The sequence below is a fragment of the Epinephelus fuscoguttatus genome, linkage group LG18 (assembly GCF_011397635.1).
Source record: "Epinephelus fuscoguttatus linkage group LG18, E.fuscoguttatus.final_Chr_v1".
NCBI classification, from domain to species: Eukaryota; Metazoa; Chordata; class Actinopteri; order Perciformes; family Serranidae; genus Epinephelus; species Epinephelus fuscoguttatus.
Window position 1 is genome coordinate 23,317,552 of NC_064769.1, and position 26,290 is coordinate 23,343,841.

Below are 26,290 nucleotides of genomic sequence, written 5' to 3' on the forward strand. Positions count from 1 at the left end.
GCCAGTTTTATACATCTATTTTGTAAAAATGTGCATTGTTAGTGAGCTTTTCCTGTAATGTCCTGTGTTTATAACATGGAACTTCAAGTCCAACAGGTATATAGTCAATATGATGCCAACATCAACAGAAACTGTCTGGTGTCTGCTTTTACAGTCATCATATCTGATTGAATGCACTAACAAACGTGTGAGTGTCTTCCAGGTGGAGGTGCGTTGTGCTTCGACTGCTTCCATGGACATTAAGGTAAGCAGAAGATGCCAGAAGACATCTGTGAGATTTACAGTTTTCTTTGAACCTATAGAGTGCTACAGGTGTGACTCTTTTTTCAGAAAATAAGCTCTGTGGCAAACAAAGGTTTACGATACTTACACATTTTGTTCAGCAAGATAATCGTCACAAATGAACCCCACTGTTATGGTTTTTGAAGTGTATATAATGTAAAAATCTAATGTTAGGCTATAAACGAACGACACTTCTGTCCCATGACTTCATGTCGCAACCACAACAAGCTGTGTTGGGCGTGATGATGTTCTGTAGTCTCACTCAGCCACGTTAGCAACCACCATTTATAGGACACCTAAAGGCATTCAAAATTTTACGAGTGGGATAAACATGAAAGTCTCTTAAGCTTGTGTTAACCACAGACTTTTATTTCAGGCATCTAACCAAAAACTTATTTAAAAAAAAAAACAAAAACAAAAAACGCTGACTTTAAAAAGAGGGAGTGCAAAAATGCTAGCTCATTTCCTGGTTTCAGGACTCATTCCTGCAGCACTCTATAGACACAGTCGTATAGGGTGATTATTGAGATCATTCAAGTGCAGCTGGTGGGCTGCCTCTTATGACTCAGGGATCAGGGAACCATTAAAACACAAATTTAGCCAGAAACACAAATGTTCTGCACCAAGCTGTTAAAGAAAATAGTGTATAAATAATAGATAGAAATGTGGAAATTACCAAGTTATATGAGAACATCAGTATCCATCCATCCATCCATCCATCCATCCATCCATTTTCTTTCTTTTTTTGGGGTGGGGGGCATTTTCTGCCTTTAATTGATAGGACAGCTAAGCGTGAAAGGGAGAGAGAGAGAGGGAGTGGCATGCAGCAAAGGGCCATAGGCTGGAGTTGAGCCCGGGCCGCTGCGGCAGCAGCTGGGTACATGGGGCGCCTGCTCTACCACTAAGCCACCGACGCCCCCATCCATCTATTTTCAACTGCATATCCAAAGCCGGGTTGCAGGGGCAGCGGGCCAAGCAAAGTACTCCAAATGTCCCTTACCCCAGCAACACTTTCCAGCTCCTCCTTGGGGACCCCAAGGCGTCCCCAGGCCAGACAAGATGTGTAATCCCTCCAGTGTGTTCTGGGTCTGTCCTGGGGCCTCCTACAGTTGAACATGCCAGGAACACCTCTTGTGAGAGGCGCCCAGGTGGCATCCTGATCAGATGCTCGAACCACCTCACTTGACCCCTTTTGATGCAAAGGCACAGCAGCTCTACTCCAAGCTCTCTCCAGATGTCCGAGCTCCTTACCCTATCTCTAAGTCTGAGCCCAGCCACCCCACACTTGGCCACTTGTATCCGCAACTTCATTCTTTCGGGCACTACCCAAAGCTCATGACCATTGGTGAGGGTTGGGACGTAGATGGACCAGTAAACCCAAAGCCTTGCCTTCAAGAGACCTGAAGACGCTGCGCCAAACCGCCGATCCATCTCACGCTCCATTCTACCCTCACTCGTGAACAAGACCCTGAGATACTTGAACTCTCTCTCCCAGCCTGGAGGGGGCAATGCACCGGTTTCCGGCAGAGAACCATGGCCTCCGATTTGGCGGTGCTGACTCTCATTCTAACCGCTTCACACTCTGCTGCATAGAGCAGTGGTTTCCAACTTTAGCAGTAGGCTCCCACACAAATAATAACATTAGAATTACAATGAAATTAAGACTCATTGTGCAAACGTGACAGACGAATATTTTTGAGCAAATTTTCATCTCTTCATGTCGCAATAACAGTTCTCTTGGCTCGGCCTCACTTCTGACCAACCCTGAACCCTCCAACGACTCACACAGAGAGACGATGCGAGCATGCAGACAGTGAGACACACAGTACAGACACACACGCACACTCAATGGCCGATACTAGTGCCAGGTCTTTTCAATCAGAGTTTAATGGGGTGTGAAGGAAGTAGACCGTGGACGATATGACTGACCATCTGTAAATGGACTGAGTCATACGAACTCAGAGTATTACTGGAAGGCTTACATAGTTGTCCGTGTGCTTCTCTTCTCTTGCCATGTGTAATGAATGGATACATATTTCCAGCAGGGTGCTTACTGACAGTCGTGTCCTCTACGGTCCAGTTTCACGATTATAAAACGGAGATGTGTAAACCGAGTACACGCACTTCCACGCAATCTGGAAGTACTTGCAAGCTTATTTACACACACATTTACTCTCTTTGTTTATTGCTATTTATTATTATTGCGGACCAAGGTATTTGTCACTGTTTTATGCTTTCACTGTTCCAAAGAGACTGACAGAGTTGTGGTGCTAACCTGACAGGATCAAATACATCCACCTCCCACTCTTTCATAAAATGAAACATATGTGGTCATTTCCATATTGTGAAATCCCTTTGAAGATCTCTCTAAAGAGGCAGAATCAGATGTTTGCTCGGGAACCCTCAGTAGACCCCAGCGCCGTTTGATCTTCACAAACAGAGCCACTTTAAAGTGGAAATGTACAGATGTACTGTAGTATCGGTACTGACAGGGGTCACTGAAGTCTAGAACAGGCTTCAAACAGACTCCGCTTTCAAAGAATAATAGAAATAATACATTAAAATACATTAAAGTGTTGGAGGGATGTGGGTTGCGGATCACCGTTAATTTCAGGGTTTCTTTTAAAGATTATTTTATATGTTTTGAGTGAGTTTTGCAGGTCATTACACAGCATGTGAAGGGTCATACAAATACATAACTGTCAAAATAAATGCAGATAAAGAAATATAAAAAGCAAGAAGTAGACTTTTTATGACAGCCAATGGGTTGTAAAACCTTAAATTCATCCTCCCTTTAAAACAAAATATTCTTGACATAACCTTCCCTATAAAAGAAGAAGAATATCACAGATTTTTCGTTACCCGACAAAAAACACTTGTCACCTCAGCCATTTCTTTACCCATCTACCACACATGCTGCTGCATCATCTGCTTTTAAGCTATGGAAACATTCAGCTCTGCTATGTGACACCATGATGCACCGGTTAGTGGCTTCCTGACTATCCCAGGAGTCGTGACCCCCCGCACTTTGTCCTGATCCCACATGTAGTTTTAGTCAAGAGCCAAAATATGTGGTTTCAGTTAACAGCAGTTAACAGGTCTTACCTTAGACAAAAGTAATGCTGCACAGAGCTCGAGAGGATGAGGTATGTCGGATGAATATTTATATAGAATATCCTCTGTGGGCTAAGTGGGGAGATAATGGAAATACAGAACAGGTGTGTGTGTTTGAGGCTGCACACAGATGCCTCTCAACCTTTTTTTGGACATTAAAGAGGAAGCAGCTGCAGGTGGGCTTTTTACCTTTACACAGATGCATAACATAAACAAAGATGAGGGCAAACACGCACACGGCCATCACTGTTTTTGCCTCTTTCGTTGTGATCTGGCAGCACCTTGGATACACTGACAAGAGACAGAAGTAATTTTTAAAACTTGTGATGAGATCTTCTGAGAAGAGTAGTGCTCCCTGTAAGCAGGTGTTCCTTATCTTTCTCCAATCTGGAACTGAAACAGAGTGAACACAGAGGAAGGTCAATAAGTTGAAACTGAATTAGACTCATATTTCAGGACAGACGTTTTGAGACCAGTGTGGCCGAACCTGTCACATCCTGAAGTTTTCAGCTCAGGATGCTGGAGAGACATCACTCACAACGTCTGTGTTCTGTAACCGCGTCTGCTTCTCTTCTGTCTTCTCTCCTCTTGTCTGTGTTTTGTCCTCACGCCCTTCATCCTCACTTTCATCTTCGGCCTGTGTCTCCATTTTCTCTTTCAGCGTTTCAAATTCCACAATGGCTTTGAATGGCATGACTGAACCTGGCACAGTGTTGACAAAGCACAGACTTGTTTCAGCATCAGTGCTGGACAAAACAGAGGACTGAGAGAAGCTGACATGATAAGCATAAGTTTGTCCACTAGGGGGAGCTTTAACAGGGCCCCATTAGGAACACATGGTCAGAAACACAGTTTAAATGTATAGGCTGAACATATTTGTGTCTAATTCTAGTGTCTTATTTAATATCAGTAACTTGGGTAAACTTGCCAAGCTAAAACATTGATTAAACTGTTATTTGATACGATCAGTGACTGTTCCCAGCTGTGTCTTGGACTTCTGATTCCTGTCTTGCCAGGCATCCTGGCCTCATCATGACTTTTTCAGCCTGTTCTTTGTCTCAACAATGAAAATCTGAAGTCTTTCAACGCATCAACAGCCCGGTTTGTATTTACTCAGACGTCTGACAACACCAACATGTGCTCGCTGCCCCCGTGTGAACCAGGAGTCTGGCGGTGCGGAGCATAGAGTCACAGCGCATAGATCAGCTTCCAGATCCAAATCAGCCGGATCCCACCTGTGCCTTTGTACTTTGTGAGTACAATCCGCCTATTTTAGGTTACATTATTGACTTTATAAGCTCTTTAGTGACTGTTAAAGGGGCAGGGATTCTGTTTAGAGAATTTTCTGATAAGGAAAAGACCATCAGTGTGCACACTGAAATTATTACAGAGCTGCTTTTGCACTTTGGTGTATTTTGATTGATTCATTTTTGTGTCACATCCAGCTGTGGTTTTATATCTTTGCAACTAATGGCAATGTTGAACAAGAATGTAATTATCAATAGCCACAAATCATGAACAGAATATTTTTTCCTTCCCCCTTTCACCCTATCAAAAAAAACAGACCATAGCCCAAATCCAGTAGTCTTACTTTACTTAATTTTATGTATAAGGACAACACACATTAATCAACATTTCTGCAAATGTGCCAGTGTTAGCCAGCTGGCTAATTTTCAGCTGGAGTCCTTTGGCAACATGTTTTGAAACCAATAAAAGGATAAAATCCACAGGACAAAGACAGCATTAACTACAGCAATTAGAAAGTATCAAGCCATGCAAAGCAACATGCAACAGCAATAAACAGCATGTTGGCACAAACAGACATGCAAGCAGCAACACACAGATGAGCATTACTTTCAGACATGCAGATCCTTTCACTCCTTTACTTAATTAATATTGCAAAAACTGTATTTTTAGTAGGAATTTACCAATAAAACATCAGTATTTATAAGCTACAAACACATTTTATCATGGAGCATAAATGGGAATCAACAGTTCCTCTTTATGGTTCAGTGTCATTAAACTCCAAGCTGCAGCATGCAGTCTGCAGATCTTCATAAAAAGTTCTGGGGTTGCCATGTCTGTGTTGATGGAACCCAGAGCAAAGCTGTTATTGCGGATCTCTTTCTCATGTTAATGTGTCCAGTTTGTCAGGCATTAACTAGCAGGGCATGATAATCTATCCACGGGATCTCCACTGGCACCCTCCATTGCCTGCAGGCCTCCTGTTGGGTGACAAGAGACCTCGTCAGTCTGACACTGAAATTAAAAGTGCAATCTATTATTAATCTGGATATTTGTCAATATATTAATATATTAGTTGTGGCTTTTGTGACTCTTAAAGGTCTGCAGGCTTCCACACCTTGTTTATTGACACGAATTAAGTGTAAGGAGACTTTACGTGTGGCGGGCGGGGTGATGTTTAATCAGATTACTGCTGTGTGTGAGGGAGAGATGGAGGGAGGGGTATGTAGGCAACCCAGGGGGTAGGTAGAGTGGGGTTGCCCGACAGAGATGCTCACACACACGCACACACACACGAGAGAGGGGGAGAGCTGCGGATCCAAACAGTGAGGACTTGGCAGGCAGACAGAGCAGTGTGTGTGTGTGTGTGTGCGGAGAAGTTGGGGTTTAAAAGTGCAAGTCGTCGGTGCAGTTTCATTCACACCAGGTTCACCATCACTAACCAAATAACTTGGAAAATAATCAAGAGCTTTACTGTTTTGGCTCCAGGTGCGTTGACGCGTGCACAGACCTGTTGGTGTGACCCTCGAGACGCTCAAAGTTTTGGGTAAACTCGCGCAGACTTTTGCAAGGCAATGCAGCGAAAGCTGTGTGGACATGAGTCAGTGAGAGGGTGATGTGACCCTGCGTAAACTCCAGTGACCACCTCTCTCCGTGTCTCAAACACACGTGAAACAGCAGCAGCAGCGCGTCCATGTCCAGGGCTCCAGCCAGCATGACTCTGTCCGGCGGTTTGTCGGATACTTGTCAGCTCATTTTACGCGACCGCATGGAGCCGGAGCTTCTGTGGAAGTAGGTACTTCCATCCATGCTTTCTGGGGAATAGTCGGCTGCAACACGTTGCGAAGCGAACACGAGCTACCGTGCACACTTTGGAGAGAGCTACGATGCGGGGCACTTTGGGCGCATTCATTCAGTCCTGTGTGATACTACTGGTCCGGGCAGACCAGTGGAGGTTGAAGGACTCCGACAACTGCGAGCTGAACAAGAAAGTAAGTCATTAGAAAGTGAAATGAGTGAGGAATTACGCTGCGTAAGAGGTGCAGAAGTTGGTTATATCCAGTATAATGTCTTATCTGGAGCTCTCACAGCTGCCACTTTTGTTTTGTCAGTAAAGCTGTTGTTGCTGTTTGACATACTGTCCACTGTCTCTACACCAGAGACATAATATTTGGTCCAACTTCTCAATATGCAGCACATCTTTGTGGTTAACATGCCTAATTTGTGGTTCCCATTTTGTGCTGATAAGGTTTATTGCACTGGCAAAATCAGCTTTGTCCACTTAACCCCTTATGTTTTGTATAGATCTGCAACTTCTGACTATTTTCATTATTGATTTATTATTTATACCATTTCTTTTCAAACTAATCTATGAATTTATAGCCCATAAAATATAGAAAAACAGATTCAAATGTCCATCACAAGTCCCCATAGCCCACAGTGTCGTCTTCATATTGTTTTTACTCTGACCAAAAGCACAAAACCCAAAGAAATCCTACTGATAATGATAATAATAATAATGGTAGCAGTGAAATTGATTGAATATTAATGATTTATTGTCTGTCAATCGACTAATCAATGAATTAATTGATCGTCCAGCTCTAGTTTTGTGTATTGGCTTTGAGTAACATGCGGGTCTTTACACACTGTCCACCCAATGTGTGTATTTGGCAAAAATGGCAGCCGTTCAAGACATACTCTGTCCTTTTGTCTTGTATGTTACAACTGATTCAGGTTACTTAACCGCTCTTTTATTGATGACTTCTGTCGTCTAACTTGTGAGTTCTGATTGTGTCTTCAAAGTCAGAGCAATTCAGGTCAGATCCAGCAGAAACAGGAAGGCCGGACATGCTGAGCTCACAGTCTGACAAACACTGACATGCGTATTGTTAGTTTGGCACTTGGGTCCTAAGTGGCCTGTTAATAAGTCATTATCAGTCTGTTATCAGTCTAATAAACAACCTCTCACAGACAAAGTGGTGGCTTTGCTGGCTGGTGTCAGACAGGCCCGGTGTTGGTGCATGTTTTTGTGAATCCACTAGTCATCTTTTCTTTTTTCTTTCCACAATATGTGGATCACTTGAATATGTACAGCTGAAATGTAAGAAAATTAAGCAACAGCAATTTTAATAATCAAACATGGCAAACATTCACTGATCCCAGCTTTTTAAATGTGAGGATTTTACTGCTTTTCAGTTTTTATATCACTTTAAATTGAATTTCTTTGGGTCTTAAATCATTGGTCACAAAAACAAAACAAGCATATGCGTATTGATTCTGAATATTTCAAACACAAACTCATTTTCTGCAGCACAACATTTCGGTACCAGCTGCACTTTCCTGCTATGCTGCAAACCAAGAAAAGAAAAGTAATTTGTGGTGTATTTGTCTTTAAAAAAAAAAAAAAAAGAACTTGTATGCCCTCAATGTCAATTTTATTTGTATTGAAATGGTATGGAATATTGCTATTTTTCAAGGTACTGAAATTAGAATCTCGGTATTGTAACAACACTAATTTGAAGACAACTCCTCGGGCATCTATGAAGCCATTAATCAGAAAACATTGAACAGAATAATCAGCACTGAAAATAATTATTTCTTCTTGTCTTCCCTCCAGCAAACTGACCTGAACTCCTTCCTGTGGACGATCAAACGGGATCCTCCCTCATACTTCTACGGTACAATCCACGTCCCCTACACACGTGTCTGGGACTTCATCCCTGAAAACTCCAAGCAGGCCTTCCAGGAGAGCAACATCGTCTACTTTGAGCTGGACCTGACCGACCCTTACACCATCTCGGCCCTGACCAGCTGCCAGCTGCTTCCTCAGGGCGAGAACCTGCAGGATGTCTTACCCAGAGACATCTACCGGAGACTCAAAAGACACCTTGAGTATGTAAAACTCATGATGCCTTCGTGGATGACCCCGGATCAGAGAGGGAAGGGGCTCTACGCGGACTACCTCTTCAACGCCATCGCTGGGAACTGGGAGAGGAAGCGGCCCGTTTGGGTGATGCTGATGGTGAATTCGTTAACCGAGGCAGATATTAAGACGCGAGGGGTGCCGGTGCTGGACTTGTACCTGGCCCAGGAGGCGGAGAGGATGAGGAAGAGGACGGGGGCTGTGGAGAAGGTGGAGGAGCAGTGCCATCCGCTCAACGGGCTCAACTTCTCCCAGGTGAGTTTGAAACTGTACTGGGGGGTGCGTATTTTTGGGGTATGAAAAACTGCCAGTGAAGACTACTCACAGAAAGGTTTTCCAACATTCTGTCAGTCCTGAAAAACTAAGAATGACTAGATAGAAGAAACACTACTATTATTTAGCTTTCTCCCCAGAAGTCTTTTATACAGATGTTCGTGCCCTTTCATTTCTTGGCAGGGGAAAGGATGCTTTGTCCCCAGTTTTCCTGGGCTTCCCCCCTCCTGGATCATTCTCTGGGCATGCTCAGTATACATATTTACACTGTCCAGTCCCAGGTTGCTTGAGAGCATTTGTCAAACCTTCTCTGATTCATTCCAGTTGTCTCCTTCCTCATCGGCAAACCCATCAATTAAAATGTTTGTCTTCCTGCGCTGATTTCCAGTGTGGTGTAGTCCAGCTGCAGTCCATCCATTTCCTGCTTTGACTTCATTATGTTGTTTTCATAAGACCTCGGGCTACAATTAAAATTTATAGTAGTTCAGAATTTATGTGTAGCTACAGCTTTACGTTAGCTTACACATATTTAATCACTTCCATACAGAGAGGTTAACAGATTTTACATTATGAGAAAAAAAGAGCGCTGACATCAGATTGGTTCAGCTCTACGGTATATCCAGTGTGTGCTACAGGTGTCAGATGAGGCTGCTATGGGATGCAGCTGTTGGGTTTATTCTTCAGACTAATTAGGTTTGTTTCAATAAACTCATTGTCAAATCTGCTCTGCTGAAGAAGCTTAGCATCTCTCTCTAAAATACACCAGCGCTAATAAGCGTAATACAAACGACAAGGACCAGGGCCTGGATCTATATATAATGCATATGGAAAACGCTACTTCGCGCACATACACGTAGACTCACAGAGGTAGAATGTGAGCAGCTCACGCAGACTCAAGACCGGGTGTACACATGGTTTTAGCTGAGATAGCTGCAGGTGATATGATGAGGAGAAGACTGAATATAAGCTGAGAGATGGGTGACATTGTTTTCAGTTTGTTTGCTGTTTTCACTGACATTGTTATTATTGCTGTCTGTTCTGTCATGTCAATCAAAGACTCATTTCTAAACTTCATTTTTAATTATTTATGTGTGATGAACTTTAGTCTTTTTATATACATATGAGCATCGCCTCACTGTTAAAGCTGTAGTTGGTAACTTTTATAAACATAACTGTCATATTTTTGCATCTTGATAGTTGTTCATGAGACAGTTAATCTGTGGAAGAACAATCATGCTCCTCTGCCTCCTCTATTGCTCCTAATGGCATCTGTCAGTATCCATTATGCCAACAACCAATCAGTAGCGAGGAGACTCTAATGCAGCCCTCAGTCATGTCAGTCACGTCAATCATGTCACTCACGGCACATGAACTGTGATCAAACTGTCAAACTAGGCAGCATTGATCAAATATGAATCAAGATTCTGTTACTGCATTGCTTATTTTCTTGCCTAAAATGTTATCAGAAACATATTTCAGTGTACTGTTCAGCTGTAAAATGAGTCATAATGCTTTTAATGGCATTTGCAGGAATCTACTGCGCCTGACAGTTGTACATGAGACAGAAAATCTGTGAAAAAAATGGTGTTCCTCTGCCTCCTCGTAATGCTTCTAATAGACAATTGCAGGAGTCTAATGCGCCTGAACGGAAACAACCAATCAGAGCTGAGGGGTCTCTAACTCAGCTGTCAGTCATGTCTATTCCTGCTTGTGAACTGTGATCAAACTGTCCAACGAAGTAGGACTAATCAAATATGAATCAAGATTCTGTCACTGCATTGCCTATTTCTTGCCTTAAATGTTTTTAGAAACATACCATATATCAGTGTACTGTTTAGCTGTAAAATGACTAAGTTTGCTCTGGCTGGTAGGTGATAGTTAGCTTTGGGTTGACTGTTTTCACCATGGTGACCGGATGACAAATGTTTCTCATTTTACAGCTAAACAGTACACTAAAATATTTTTCTGACAACATTTGAGGTGTGAAAGAGGCAATGCAGTAACAGAATCTTGACTTTACTTGATCAGGGCTGCCTAATTTGACAGTTTAATCACAATTGTACCATTAAGCTGTAAAATGACAGAGTTTGTGATCCGGATGCCATTTTGAAAACAGTTAAGCCAAATACAAACAACGCCTACCAGCCAGAGCAAATTTTCTCATTTCACAGCTAAACAGTACACTAAAATATGTTTCTCAAAACATTTTAGATGAGAAATAGGCAATGCAGTAGCAGAATCTTGACTGTATTTGATCAGCGCTGTCTAGTTTGACAGTTTGACCACAGTTCACAAGCAGTGATTGATATGATTTACAGCTGCGTTAGAGACTCCTCGGCTCTGATTGGTTGTTTTTTGGCTCAGGCGCAGTGGATTCCTGCAAATGCCATTAGAAGCACTACAGAGAGGCAGAGGAACATGATTTTTTGTCACATATTTTCTGCCGTACACTAACAGTTTCATCAAGTATGTGAAGAGGATATTTTCATCAAAGTTACCAGTTGCAGCTTTAATGGACGCTACAAAAAGCCACAGCTGTGCGTAATGACAGCTTCTCTGGCACCGTTGAAGAACCTTGCCGATACAACACAGAAGGTGAAATTGTACTTTCTTTGCCGTATTTCTCAATGACAGGTCTATATGAGTGTTGGAGCAGGCGCAACTATCTATGTCAACAGATGTTTAAGGGCATTTCTGCATTCACTGATGGCAGCATGTGGGAATGTAAATAAGGCTCGGCCATGTGTGCCCAGCTCCACAATGATTGAAATATGTAAAAGAGAACCAGGCGTGCATGCGTCTCTATAAATCTGGAGAATGCGTGTGCACATTTCTGACCATGTGCGTAAACACAGATTTAGTCGTGAATATAAACAAAGTTTTATGCATCTGGGCCCAGATGCATAGATTCAGATTTTTTTTATATATACAACACAGGCCCTTAGTTTTGTCTTTTACTCTTTTTCCCACAGCGTAGTAGAGTGGAGAAAGGTGTGGTGTTAATAATCAGCTGTACAAACATTCAGCCGTGCTCCGCCACGCTCTTTGTTATTAAAGAAAAATGGATCCTAATGGCTCAAGTCTGAAATTGCCAGAAAAAAAGGAACCTTGTTCCCCAAACCGGCACACTTAAGTCCCCTTGTCTGCCTGTCTGTCTGTGCCCCTCGGTGACCCTTTCAGCATTACAAACATCTTTCAAAGGCAGCAGTCACTATGAAATCATGTTGCGTATTATTGAGGAATTTCTGCTAATGCTGGTCAGGAGCTAAGGGGATTACACTTGACCATTTACCCTAACACCCAGAAGCTTAAAGTGTTGTTATTCTAAAGCAGGCCTTGTTGGCCCTTCAGTCTATAAGTCTCTGCCCAAACCACCCAGCAGCACTTTATTAGCATTCTCCAGAGAAGCAGATGAAGAATGGGGAAATGTTTATGTCTTTATAAACACATGGAGTAAGAGTAAGAACTAACAATCGCAAGGAGTGAAGATTTTACTCTCAGGCTGAGATGATTACATTTAGCTTGTGTTATTAACACTTCTGCCGAGGAAGCATTTTCACACGATGAACAGTGAGGTCATTATTTCTCACATCCTCTTACACTTGTCTCATTTGTGGCAGATCAGATGTAATCATTTTTAGTGTTGTTTTAAATCATTGGAAGTGCTCTGGATGAGCCTGTCGCCACCAGAAATACTACAGCATCAGCTGTTGCTTTTGTGGTTGTGAAAATAATGTCTGTTGATGTTATGCAGGTGATGTTATGATATTGCTGCAAAACCTCTTTTGGATCGGAGGTACAAAGTGTCTGACCTTGACATTTGAGACCAGGGTTTGCATCATATTTCCCTTTTTGTTTTCTTTTAAGGTTGGAGTTATGCTAATGGCAGCACAGACATAGGCACCTATGGCCAGTTAAGCGTCACATTCTACCCGTTAATATATTCCCCACAGTAACTGTTTGATTTTACTGAGTGATAGAAAGTGATAGTGGCTACATACTTATGCACAAATTGCATCCTGGTAGCTTATATTTTGCTTCTCTGTCTACTGAATAGGACTCTTCTCCAGTGCAATTGCAGTTTATTATCATATAAACTAATCTGAGTATTTCTTGTAAGTGTGTGTAGCATGGAGGGGCAACAGCTTACATTTCATTGTTCAATCCTTTGTTGTAATATGACAAATAATAACCTTTCATTAAAGGAGCTGTATACAACATTCAGAGCATATTTATGATTCAGATTCTGAGCCCAGATTGCTTGCACATGGCTCTCAGCCTAAACAACTGCAACAGTTCTGACAGAGCTAATGGTGTTAATGTGGGGGCAACCCAGAGTGTGGGCGCTATGTTTTTGTGACAATGCTATTGTCATCAATAGCAGCATCAGCGGTATTCACTGTATGAGGGCAGAGCAGGGGGCACCAATTAGCTACCAGTGGGATACAAACACTGGGAATCACATGCACATGTAGCCGCCGCGTCTACCAAAACAAAGAACAGAAAAGCTCAGACTACAACATACAGCTGTTCTTATGCACTGTTTGTACATTTTCCTACAAGGCCTCATGCGCCAAAATTAAAATTTGCACATATCCTATGTAATCATGAACCAGTAATTCACATATAACCGAAATTTTTGGGAAAGCTGCGATCGCAATGCACTGGTGGGAGTAAAGAAGGAAGCGTTCGCTGCTCAAGGACAGCTGGGGTGGTGGATGGGTCACAAAACACAAGACTTTCCTCCAGGACTTTCCCTCGGTGGTTGGTGTTGGAACTGTGTGAAGTTTAAGTGAACTTTGAGTCATTTCAAGGTATTATGTCACTTAATGTTAAGTATGTGAAGTCATTCATGGGGTACTATGTTGTACAAACCGTTGTATGAGGTTGCACACAGAGAAGTAGCATGGCTTCATTCTCTGGTCAGGACACCATTACTCCATTACATCGTACCCAGCAAATAGTAGGGTTGAGCCAGATACCTGGATGAAATGAGTATCCAGTACCGATAATGGACTTTTTACGAGTATAAGTATTATACGAGTAAACTGTCATTATCTGTACTCGTCATAAAGGAAAATCCTCATTTTGGTAGCTGTTTTTAATCTATTACTCTTGTGATAAAATGATCTGAAGCTCAATTCTGGCGCTGTCCTGAAAATACTTTTCTCATAGGTAATAGATATTACAAATTCTGATTAATCCATACAAATTTCAGGCCTAAAATAACAACTTCTCATTAGCCCAAACCCACTTTTTCGATTTAAACCCCACCTACTTCTGGCATAAACCCCACCCATACAGATGCAGTCTCTCCTTAGTCTTTCTTCCACTTCCTTAATGCTGTCTTCCCGATTAACGATCTCCACTAGCATCAGCAAAATCTCGGATAAATCACAAGCAGCTAATCGCAGTTCTGAGGTCCCCATGTGGTATCTCTGTAACTCAAGATACCCCAACATGTACATTTTTGAGGAGGTGTACATCAGCTCCAGTGTACATACAGAGCCAGTGCATGTAGCTACCATAGATACAGACTGACCACTAACCTAAAGGAGGTAGCAGACCATCATGACTCATTTTGGAAATGTTTCTGTTGGTCTCTTTTGAAAAGCATTCACATATAATTTATTTTGACGTTTAGGCATGGGGACTTGTTTTGAATATCAGAGAAAGAAAGTGGGTGGCTGAAACTGGGTTTGTCAACAGGGCTATAAAGAGAGAAAAACTTCCCATCATCACAGCTTTCATTGAATTAGGTCCACAAAGCCTCCAGAGGGCTCAACAATGAATTGTAGTGTCCCAGAAACAACCCCTACTCTGACACCGCACCAGCACAGCACACAGCACACAGCACACAGCTTGGCACTCCATAATTTCCACACTCGGTTTCAATCTAATCAACAGCAGCTTGATGGACGCCTTAACCCTGCTGGCTTCAAGCGGCCCGCTTAATATTTCAGTAAACATTTTCTTTCACTGTTTTCGCAGTCTAGTTGAAAAGGGCAATTCCATTTAAAGCCTTTTAGCTCAACTCGAGTGTACAATGTTCAGATAGAGTGTGATGAGTGAGATACACTCCTAGTGAAACAATGCTGCCGCCTCAGACGCCATTCTTGACTCAAAGTACTGTTTAATGAGGCTACAACTAGAGAAGTATATTTACGGTCTGTAATAGTCTCTGTAATGTTTTTACTGGCCATTTACGTCTGGCTGACTTTAAGAGGCAAATGGAAAAGAAGATATTTCATGAATTAAAGAAGTGAAAATTTCCCTTTTCATGCCTTTGCTATGCACAGCTGATTGGATGAACGCGTCGCCCGTCGGGCTGTCGCTGGTCTTTGTTTCTGATTTAGAGAATCATGTAGAAGAAATTTGAGGTAAGAATAGGCCTTGCATTCATGCCTGATTTTATCCCTACAGTTTGGAGTTTTCAAGAGGTGGTGAATCATCTATTGACTTGACCAGGACATTTTTAATCTTACCAGAGTATTTGATAAAGCAGAGTTTAATCTCCAGCTTGTCAATACAAATTTAAACTAACTTAACACGATTTATGCCCAGTTCAACCTGTGACTATCAAACTAACTTTGTCATGGTGTCTGAGTTTTCTTCTTCTGCATGAGCACCAGACTGTGATTCCTTGGACAATTTGTATCTTTTATCCACTTGGGACATGCTGCTCTACTGCAAAGCAAACAAACAAACAACGAGATGATGAATCAGCCACCTGTTGAGCTGAAGTAGACGAATCCCGATTAGTGCAGTCCTCAATACCTTTAAGATATCTACTGAAATGACCCAGTAACAAGTAGTGACGAGACTTCTCCAGTTAATCAATACCTGCATTCAAACCTTTTGTACCCAGATCTAAAAAACATGACTATTTGTATGGCTTTGCTTGTTCAGTTCAATGAGATGTGTGATTGGCCCACTACCATACCACCAAGAACCCCTACAGTCTGCGGTGTGATGAAGTCAAACGTGGTGTATTTGATGGAGTTGTTTGTACAGTTATTAATGAATGTTTTAGTAATCCGAACACCTTCAAAATCCATTTGTGTAAAAATCATCAGAATATGGCGGTGCTTCTTTACATCACTGAATGCTTATCAAATGAAGTTCGATATTGGTATCGCTTTAGGAGTAGTGGTATTAATACTGGTACCATAATTTTTTTTAGAATCCTGATGCTTCACCTCCTGTCAATGTGGCAGTGTGACAATTAAAGCAATCTCCCCGCTCATTTAATATGTGACCTTTGGTGTAGAGATGTAACCCATATTTTTTTTGAAACTTTAAAAAGCCTAATATGTTATATATAATTTATGTAATAATTTACTTTAATGTTAAAAAAGGTTGCAAGAAAATGTCCTGCTTTTAAAATTTCTCTTAAAATATTCACCTTCACAGTGATTCGTTACATTCAGTCAAAGAAAGATCAGCACAATTGACTTCTGTTATGTATTCGTACTTGAAGGGATAGTTCCGATCCTTTTAAGTGGGGTTGTATGAAGTTCAGTGTAATACAAACAGTAGATGTTGCAGTTTGGAGAAACAGACAGGAGTACCGGCATGGAAGTTAAGCAATGTACTGCTGTGGATGGGGTTAGCAACAAAACATATTTTAGCCACCTAAAAAAATCCCTATCTTAAAAAGGTCAATATCAATTAAAGTGAACGTTATATTGACAGTATTTCCACCACTTTACCCTGCCATCAGACAGCGATTTCCGACAGAGCAATTAAGGTGTTATATTACTCTCTTCAAAGACGGACTCCATTGAGAAAAACAGTAATTTAACTTCACTGGACACAGGAGCTGCTGGTCTACTGCTGCCTCAGTCTGTTTGTTTGTGTTATTTTGTGACTTTGGCATTTCAAATGCTTAGTTTGGATTCAGCAAAGACCCACAATAACACGAACAAACTAAGTATTCGAGGCAGCAATAGACCAGCGCCTCCCATATACAACAAGCTAAAATGACTGTTTTTGTCAATGGAGTCTGGTGGCTTCATCAAGAGCATTGATGAGGAGTTGAAGCCGTCAATGGCTTCCTTGTCGGGAAGCAACAGCAAGGTAAAGCTGAGAAAATATTCTCAATATGGTAATATATTCTCATTTTGCTGATGACCCTGTTCACAGCAAAATGCTTAGCTTCCATGGTGGTACTCCTGCCTGCTTCTCCAAACTGGGAGCGTGCAGACCACCATCTACTGTAGGTAATACACTGATTATGGATAAGTACCTCACACAACCCCACTTCAAATGATCCAAACTATCCCTTTAAGTTCTAGCCTTGTGCAGCTGTGTTAAAATGTGTAACATCTGTCAGACTATAAGATAGCTTAACGCATTTAAAAAAAATAGGGTGCTTTTTTAAATCTCTTCTTACAAGTGATGTGTCCATTTCTGCCTGCCACAATAAATTAAGCCCATTGAGCTCATTATTTTCAAACCACAATGAATTATACTTTCAATACTCAGATCCCTAATCTGGATAAGCATGACTGCTCTTATTCTTGCGCGGTGCCCCTCGTCTTTTGAAGAGAAGGCTCAGCCTTGCCCATTACACTAAGTGAGCTTGTTGAGGACAACAATGGCTGTATGAAGGCCGGCTTTCTCTGTCACTGTTGTTGGAAACCCGCGGGACATTCCACACCTCAGTGGAGCAGACCTGCTAATGAAAGTGTTGTTTCTTTCCTCCCATCACTGGGAGTAATGGTGCATGGAGAGGTGATGAATGCAGGTCTCAGTGTACGTCTATGAGAACAGGGAAGGAATGTTTGAAGCCCATTTGGTTCATTCATGACGAGGAGGGACTGGAGCAGGGAGAGCTGAGATGCAGACTGAGATCAGTAGAGGAGCCATTAAGGAAAGAAGGCGTGACTCCGTCTCCATTAAAGGCATCATGACATTACCTCTGTTTGACAACCTTGTAACTTCAGCTGCGGTGTTTTCTTGTCACTTCAGCTGACGGGCTGCAGGGCTCTGGGCCTGCTGGGCTTCACAAGGCAAGATCTGATATAATCCAAACAAAACCCACTTCCATAACTTAATTTTAACCCAATTATCATACCTTCCTGCCTGTCTGTAATTCAGACATCTCCATACCCAATTACAGATGTGGCTTAAATGTCTTTGTGCTACATCTCTTTGCAAAACAATAATAATTACTAAAAAAAATATATATTTTTGCATCATCTTGACCCCTTGGTAAAGAAATATCCTTTACACACAGGGAATGACGTCTGTTCTCAATTACCGCAAAAAGGGAGAGCTCTCTTGGCGAGTGCATTTAAACTCAAACACCGAATACATCAAAGTACAGTTTGTTCTTGAATCAACAGATTTGTGGGAAAATGTCAAGTACCATAAATGTGATCTGAGAGGTCACATGTGAACAGACGGCTCACCCTGCAACTGGACTCATTGGACAGGACAGATGGTGTCACAAAGTGTGATCATCCCAGAACTCCCACACCCCATGCTGTCGCGATCGTAACAACTGCTGAGTGTGTTGGTGATGTAGATGCTATGAAAAGTGAAGCTTTACATCCCGGACAGCACAATGGCTGTCCTTATTTTTAAGTAGGGCTTTGGGCAAGCTGCCTCTGATTTGCCCACAGAGGAAAATCTGTCTCAGTTCCCCTGGTAATGAGATTAGACAGCAAAATAAGAATGATGATGATGATGAGTATGGGTGGGAAACCTTGGGTGCCCCGCAGTTGCATTTAGTTTGATTCTAGGTACCAGGATTAGATTCAGAACTAATTTTTGATTCAAAACCCGATCACAATTAAATACATAGCAGAGGACATAGTATTTTCAGGCTCCTACTCCGCAGAAATGTGCCCACACAATACTTAATTTTATCTATACAAAGCTAATTGTTAAGTTATTGAATCCAAAATGCACCCCAACACCTTTTTTGAAGATGAACTGCAAAATGACAGAGGGGGGAGAGAAAGCTCTGTCGCCCAAGGTCTGGTGCTTGGTCCTGAGTGGTGGAGTCAGGAGGTTGGCAGCAAAGGAGCGGAGACTGTGGGAAGGAGTCTGGCGATGGAGCAGGTCAATGCGATAGGAGGGGGCCTGGTTATGGAGGACTTTGTAAGTGAGGAGAAGGACTTTGAATTGGATGTGTTGTGGTACAGGAAGCCAGTGAAGGTTCTGAAGGACAGTGGTGATGTGATGTGATCGGGTGATGTGATTATGAGTTCTGGATGTATTTGAGTTTATTTAGGAGTTTGGATGTTGTACCATAAAAGTAGTCAATTCCGGATGGGATGAAGGCATGGATGAGAGTTTCAGTAGCAGTGGGGGAGAGTGATGGGTGGAGACAAGCTATGTTTTTTAGATGGAAGAAGGCAGTACAGTTGATGTGATTGACGTGTTTTTCGAAGGAGAGGTTGTTGTCGAAAATTACTCAGAGGTTGCGGATATGTGGTGAGGAATGCAGAGTGGAATTGTCAAAGGTGAGGCAGAGTTTGTGAGCGGTTTTGGTGAGGGATTTGGGACCGATGATGATCATGTTAGACTTTTCACAGGTCAGTCTGAGTAAGTTGGCTTGCATCCAGGACTTGGAGTCGATGAGGTAGGTTAGTTAGTGAGTGGACTGAGTTTCTGTGGTGATGGATGTAGTGGAGATGAAGAGCGGGATGTCATCGGCATAGCAATGGAATGAATAGGAGAGGACCAAGCACCAGACCCTGGGGGATGCCTTGGGATAGAGGAGCAAGGGGAGAAAGTACAGTTGTTAATATTGATGAACAGATGTCGGTTGGTGAGGTATGACCTTAGCTAGGAGAGGGCAGTACTGGTGATGTTGAGGGAAGACTCATGAATCCTTTTTTGCTGCACTCCTAATGATGAGGGTGTATTCATGTGTATTCATGTTCAACATTTTTCTTCTGTCTTAGGCTGGTTAGGGCAATTCTTAAAGGGATGGATCAACATTTTGGGAATACCTGTCATATCCGTAAATGTATTGCTACTGCTAGCAGCTGCTTAACTTAGCGCAAAGACTGTAAACAGGTGGGACGAGCTGGCCTGACCCTGTTTGTATAGTGTAAAAATGACAATATGTGGCTTTACTGGGGTGTACCTATGTGTGATACTACTTCTTTACTGGGTAATTTCCCATAATCACTGCACCTGGCTAAGGAGTTGTCCGTAACCCACTGTAAAACCACATATTGTTTTTGCGCTCTAGACCCAGTTTCCAGGCTTTTTGCTTACCTCAACCAACCGTCTCCACATACAGTGGTATCAATCTTATCTAACTCTTGGCAAGAAAGCAAATGTGTGTGTTTGTGTGTGTAAGGGAGACAGAGAACACATGCTGGCACGACGACAGTATTGCACAGCAATACCCCGGCAGCAAATCTGATTACATCTCATTTGTCCCACTGGAGAGAACCAATTGATTCAGTGATCACCAGAGCAGAATGGCCTGCAGTGATGAATCGTATACGTGTCCTCATATGCTTTGACACAGCCAAAAAAATGACAACAGCAGCCATAAATCTCAACCTGTGCTTGAATGTATTAAACTCATTAAGGTGTTTCAATTGGGACTTTAATGCGTGGCCAGATGACTGTCTTGGCTTAAAGAATATTCATTTGTTATTTAGACAAATGATGAATGATGTCAACATTTTGAATAACCAGTGAAACAGTTATTACAAATAAATCATGTGATATATTAAAAGGAAACATGCAGTGTAATTTGTGGAAAGCAGAAAAAGCAGATGTTTGAACAGTAAGATATATCTTAAAATGAAAATATGTTACTATACACTTTAACAGTATTCCTGTGAGATAAATACACCTGGTGAGCAGCTCACTTTTTGCCGTAAAGCTGCAAATTTATACTCCCTTTATAAAATAGGAAGTGATTTGTTTTATGAGTTGTTTATTTTCTTCGTCCTCAAATAGTTTGCAAATTATACTTCACCCTTACTTTGATCAAAGGGAGTGAACTTTCCATGTTTAGCTGCCGTGTGTATTTGTTCATATAATTGCTCGTATCCGTTTATTATTGTTTGTGTCTGTGTTTGTGCATTTCTGTGCGTGTTTGCAAGAGTTCATGTTAGTGTATGAGTGGGCGACTGTACGTGTGCGCACAGTTATACGGTTGAGTTTCCAACATGTCCTCACAGCTTCCTCCGCATCCCTGGTTTCATGTGGCAGTGAGGTGCTTGATTTCCTCCCCACTGTTGACCAAACAGTCCCATATTACATGTCTGACATTTCCTCAGACATTATCCGTCCATCTGTCTGGAAAGACGACACCGGAGACAAAGATGCCGAGCTCATCTCACTTTCAAAACCGCCTTTTTTTCAAAAGCTTTATAGTTAGAAATTGAAGTGTCGGGTTTGTCAACAAGTCATCATGAAGAGAAGCGACTGAACGAAGCCCCTGAGGTCACCGCTGTGATTTGTTTGCTGTATGAATGACTGATAGAGATTAATGACAGTGAGTTTGTATTGATTATAAGATGTTTTGCCTTACTTTTATGTTTAGGAGAGGTTATGTTTGTTCCATTAAACACTTTCTTTGCTGCTGTCAAATCAAGGTCGAATAATTCCAATATTGTTTTTCTGTTCCTGTGCAAGTCCACACGTTTGCAACATTTTATTTTGCAAGTGTCTTTGATTGAAAGCGGATCGGAAGGAGCTGGATTGTGCCAAGAAAAAGAGCTTAGATCCTTGAAAGTATATACAGTAACACACTCCAGTGGAGTCTGACTTTTGGTGACTGCTGTGGGCTTTTCCTGATTTTGTAATGCTGGCTTCTGCAGCTTAATAGCTTGTCTCTCTGACTGATGAAACCTCGTGCCTTGTGGCACTATCATTGCTCTGCACCCATATGTCCGATACCTCAAAAATAATCTAGTGCCTGTTACTTGATGCTTCCTACTGAGAGTTATCTGCAGTTTTGAAACAACATAAAAACTGTATGTAATAGCCTCTAGCCGCCTGGCAGTAAATAATGTACCTTACTGGCCATGCTTTAGTTGGCTACATGGGTCTGAGGTAACTCAAGCTAAACACAGTTCATTACAATCAATTAATCAATGACAGGATCTGCTCCAAAGATTAATGTATAATAACTTGAATGAAACAAGTAAAGATAACTCTGAAGGTAATTACAGATGAAATAACAGATATTTCTGCCACTGCTTTGTTTGAGCAGTCAGTTTTCCACTCGCCGTTCCAGCATCTGATTGTGAAAACCCTGCAGAGGGCAAAGAGCCCACGGAAAAACACTGAAACACGTTTGTGATTCTGCCATCTCGCAGTGTGCCTAATTTAAGTAAGAAAAGCTCAGCATCTACAAATGTACCTAACACTCACTAACAGCAGCCTTTCACATATTTAAAGCTAATGTAAGTTAGATGTTAGAGCAATTACAGTCATTACGATGCTAATTTCAATTTGTTTGGTGCCCATCATTCCTTCTATTGTTGTGCAAAGTAAGATTTTTTCAGGCCTGAATGTGGCCAGGACCCCAGGCTATGACCAATCAGCCGTGAATTAGCATGTGAGTGATAAAAACTAAGGAATTCCTTACATGAGGAAAAAAGTAGTTATATTTTTTTTAAGTGTATTGAAAATGAAAAAGAAAACAACTTACTACTGTATCAAAATTCAGAGAAAAAAAAGAGCAAACTCACAGTTTGAGGTTAGCAGATGTCTCATGTTACATCACAACACTGCAGGTTTCAGTTAATCCTTCATTCAAAACACTAATGAAACACCTTGTGTGAGGTTTCCGTTGTTTCAACATGTCTTAACCCACAGGGCACAGTTTACAATGGCTGATGATAATCCCTTTTTCCCCATAAATGATACAGAAGTCTTCACAGTTTCTGCAGGCTCAAGCATCAATTCATCACTTTCTCTGGCTTGTCATTGTCACGTGTTAATTAAACTTATAAAATAACATTAGCATTTACTTGACTAATTAAATGCGTGTGACTAACTTCACACATGCAGCATTTACTGTTGACAGTTACTTTTGGAACTTATTTACTTTCACACTTAAGGAGACATGACCTGATATTTTATTATTGGTATACTGTATCAGTTGCAGTAATTTGTCTAATAAACACATAGTAGCATTACCACTAAGTTTCCATACTGCCACATTGTGTGTATTAAATTTTAAGTGCACCCACAACTAAGCAGGGTTTTTACTTGTGTGGCAGACCCTATGCCGTAGCCTGCACACGTGGCCTTTGCCGTTGTGAGCATTTATACTTGTGCGGTGGTGTGTCTGTGTCACTGTGCAGTTACACCTCCAAAACACTAGTCGGCAGTGGAGGTTTCTGTGAAGTGTTGTTAAGTTTAGTTGATTCAAATCCAACCAACACCCAAAACGCACATTAAACATGGCTTAACAGCGACAATGTCAAACACAAGTACACAAATCTTCGTCACTGTGAATCCTGAGAGTTACAGTGAACCCACAAATACAACATGCTAACGTTATTAGCACAAGCCTATGGCATTTTACATAGTATAAATTAGCCTAGTGGCTAGCAGACTTTTCCTCCACTCTAATGAAGTCAGGGACGACAGTGACATTTAACAAAGGTAACGTTACAAAATTTGGCTCCATAACAACTCTGTGGTTCATGGACAAAACAACCACCGTTCTCCAAACAACTAAACATGCTTACGTTATTAGCACAAGCCTATGGCATTTTACATAGTATAAATTAGCCTAGTGGCTAGCAGACTTTTCCTCCACTCTAATGAAGTCAGGGACGACAGCGACATTTAACAAAGGTAACGTTACAAAATTTGGCTCCATTACAACTCTGTGGTTCATGGACAAAACAACCACCATTCTCCAAACAACTAAACACGCTAACGTTATTAGCACAAGCCTATGGCATTTTACATAGTGTAAATAAGCCTAGTGGCTAGTGGACATTTCCTCTGCTCATATAAAGCCAGGATAAATCACACACAGGACTTAAAATGCTATTTTTGTGGGGGGTTTAATGTCTTCACAATTTATTAATTCTTATCTGTGAAATTAAAGTACAATAGACAGGAGGTCTGCGTTGCCATGTGTTACATTTCTGGGGAGGCGCACATCAGGCCATGGTGTAGGGTATGGCATAAGGTACAGCGTTGATTCAGTGCATAAATATAAATCCCACATTAGACTTCACACTTTTGTCCTGTAACCATAGATTTGGCTGTGGTGTTTATGGGATTTGTTACATTGCATTAAAACAAGGTGTTGCTTGTGTATGAAAAGAAAGTCGGTGTCTTTATGCTCACAGAAAAAGCTGGTTGTGAACATGATAGTTTTCAGATAAGATGGGAATAATGACCCTTTTTTAAATGCGTATTCACATCAGTAGTAAATAGCTTAGTGCCTCTGTACACGGTCTGAAGGTAAATTGATCAGCAATTGATCTTATCATCTCACCTGAGGTACAGTGACCTCTGAACAGGAATGCTGTGGTCCACCTAAACTTACTTGCATATATTCAGCTTTTAGTTACACCAACAGGAAATTGCACACCCGAGGCTGACAGCTGTTTTGAAAAAGAAAAACTGCACTGTTTTGAGAATGTTTTTGAATTTGAATATCCGAGTCATACAGTTTTACAGTAATGAACACAACTAAATTAATTTCAATTAAAATGGAAAGAAATGACAAAAAAATATGCTTTTTTATAGGGGTGTAGTTTTCAAATGAGCATTAACCTCTCAGAGTTTGACATGAAGTCTTATAAATCGCTACTGGTATGCTTATGCTTTCCCTGCACTGGCCAGGTTTGTGGCTGGTCTGCATTAAATCAAACCTGTAGAAATGAGCCAAACCTGGCTGGACTTCGGCCGAGCAATATGCGGCCAAAGCTGTCCACAGGCTCCAACACAGAGGATTAATAGTCTCTGCTTACTCGTGGAGTGTCACCTGGAACTTGTGGAGAGGTTTTGTGCTGTGGCCACTTTTTGATTTGGGATTAAATTAATTTGTTATTTGTGACTGCAGAAAGAAGAAAGGATTTAGTTTTCTAATATTTACTTTGACGTAACCTTATGATTGCACACAAATGTTAAAAGCTGGTTAGTTAATAGACATATATATATAGATTTTACCCAAGAATGCTTTTACTAACTAAAGATAAAACCAAATAATATAAATAAATGTAGTATTAAAATGAGGGTGATTTCACATGAATATACAGATGCTGATAAAACATATTTAGGGCTATAAAGAGTTGAACCACAGTCAGAAGGCCCACAGAGTTTCTCAGCCAACCTGCCCATAAATCCACTTGTGTCTCTCTGGCTCCAGTCCACATTTTTGGTGGCTTTAGTGGAATTTCACAGGTGAGCACCACACATGAGGTTTCTGTGAGAGTCCGCTGTTCTCCACAGATGCTTTGACCAGACCTAGACTCAGACGAGCAAATATCTTGACGACGTCACATATATTCACACGCACCGGGAGTAAAATGAAGGAGTTTTTTCACTTGGGAAAATTTTTCAACCAACACTGCAAAGTTGCTCTTTGACATTCATGCGATTGCTCGTACGTAACTTGTCAACTTGTTGTTTACTGTTTTACTAATTACAGGTTGCTTGATATTTCACTGGATAGTAATTCTACAAATGGTTAAAATGTAAAAAGCAGTGTACTGAAGTGGTAAATGGGAATTATTCAGCGCTTAAGTCGTGTGTAGAGTTCAACTCTGGTGACAGCCTGTCACCAAAAGAAAGTATTTCCATTGTATGTTTCTTCAAACCACAAATACATTACATTTTGTGGGTTTCATATGTATCATATCAATGTTTCTAAAGGGAGGTAGTTCCATTTAAGAGTATATGACCTGACTTTGTCATCAGGAGGTAGGCGGGAAACTGGATGGCGTGACAACTTGGTGAGATGGATGCCAAGCTGCAGACCACTGTTTACACCAATATACAATATACAAATGGCCATTGTGCCACCAAAATGGGTGTTTTTTTTTTGCAAGACATTGGTGGCATTTCCAGCTGTGATTATGCCACCAAAACCAGGTATTTTAAGACAAATTATGATCTCTCTCTAACCATAACTCAGTGGCTTTTGTGCCTATATAACCTCACGTTAACCACAGCACAAAGTTTCACCACATCTGCTACATGATAACATACATATGTTACATATCTGTGGTTTGTAGGAAGATATGCTAACATTTAAGCTCGCGACGAGGTTGCTGGTGAACCTGACAAACAAATTCACACCGTTGACCAGTAGCAAACCATCTTGACAATGCTGACCTCTAGGAAACAGAGAACTGGAGAGTCCAAAATAGAGGAAGCTATCGTAGCTTATTAGCTTTGCTGTACCGTTCCTTTTTTATTAACCTCTTCTGTTCGATACCACGAAAGCTAACAAGCTAACAAATTTGCTAACTGACTACTGGAAAGCTCATGGTG

At 41.4% G+C, this 26,290-nt stretch overlaps 1 protein-coding gene across 2 annotated transcripts in view; it reads left to right on the forward strand.

The window, feature by feature from the left end:
* The first annotated feature begins 201 nt into the window (after nt 1-201).
* trabd2a (TraB domain containing 2A) overlaps nt 202-26,290 on the forward strand; it is a 95,143-nt gene continuing 69,054 nt past the window's right edge. Inside the window, exons 1-2 of one of the 2 annotated variants that reach the window (XM_049603801.1) lie at nt 202-244; nt 8,258-8,818. In XM_049603801.1, the coding sequence (XP_049459758.1) occupies nt 233-244; nt 8,258-8,818 (573 nt within the window). In that variant the 5' untranslated portion in view covers nt 202-232. Of the gene's footprint in view, nt 245-6,002; nt 6,633-8,257; nt 8,819-26,290 lie in introns of those variants that run through there. The other variant, XM_049603799.1, reaches the window with a different exon arrangement.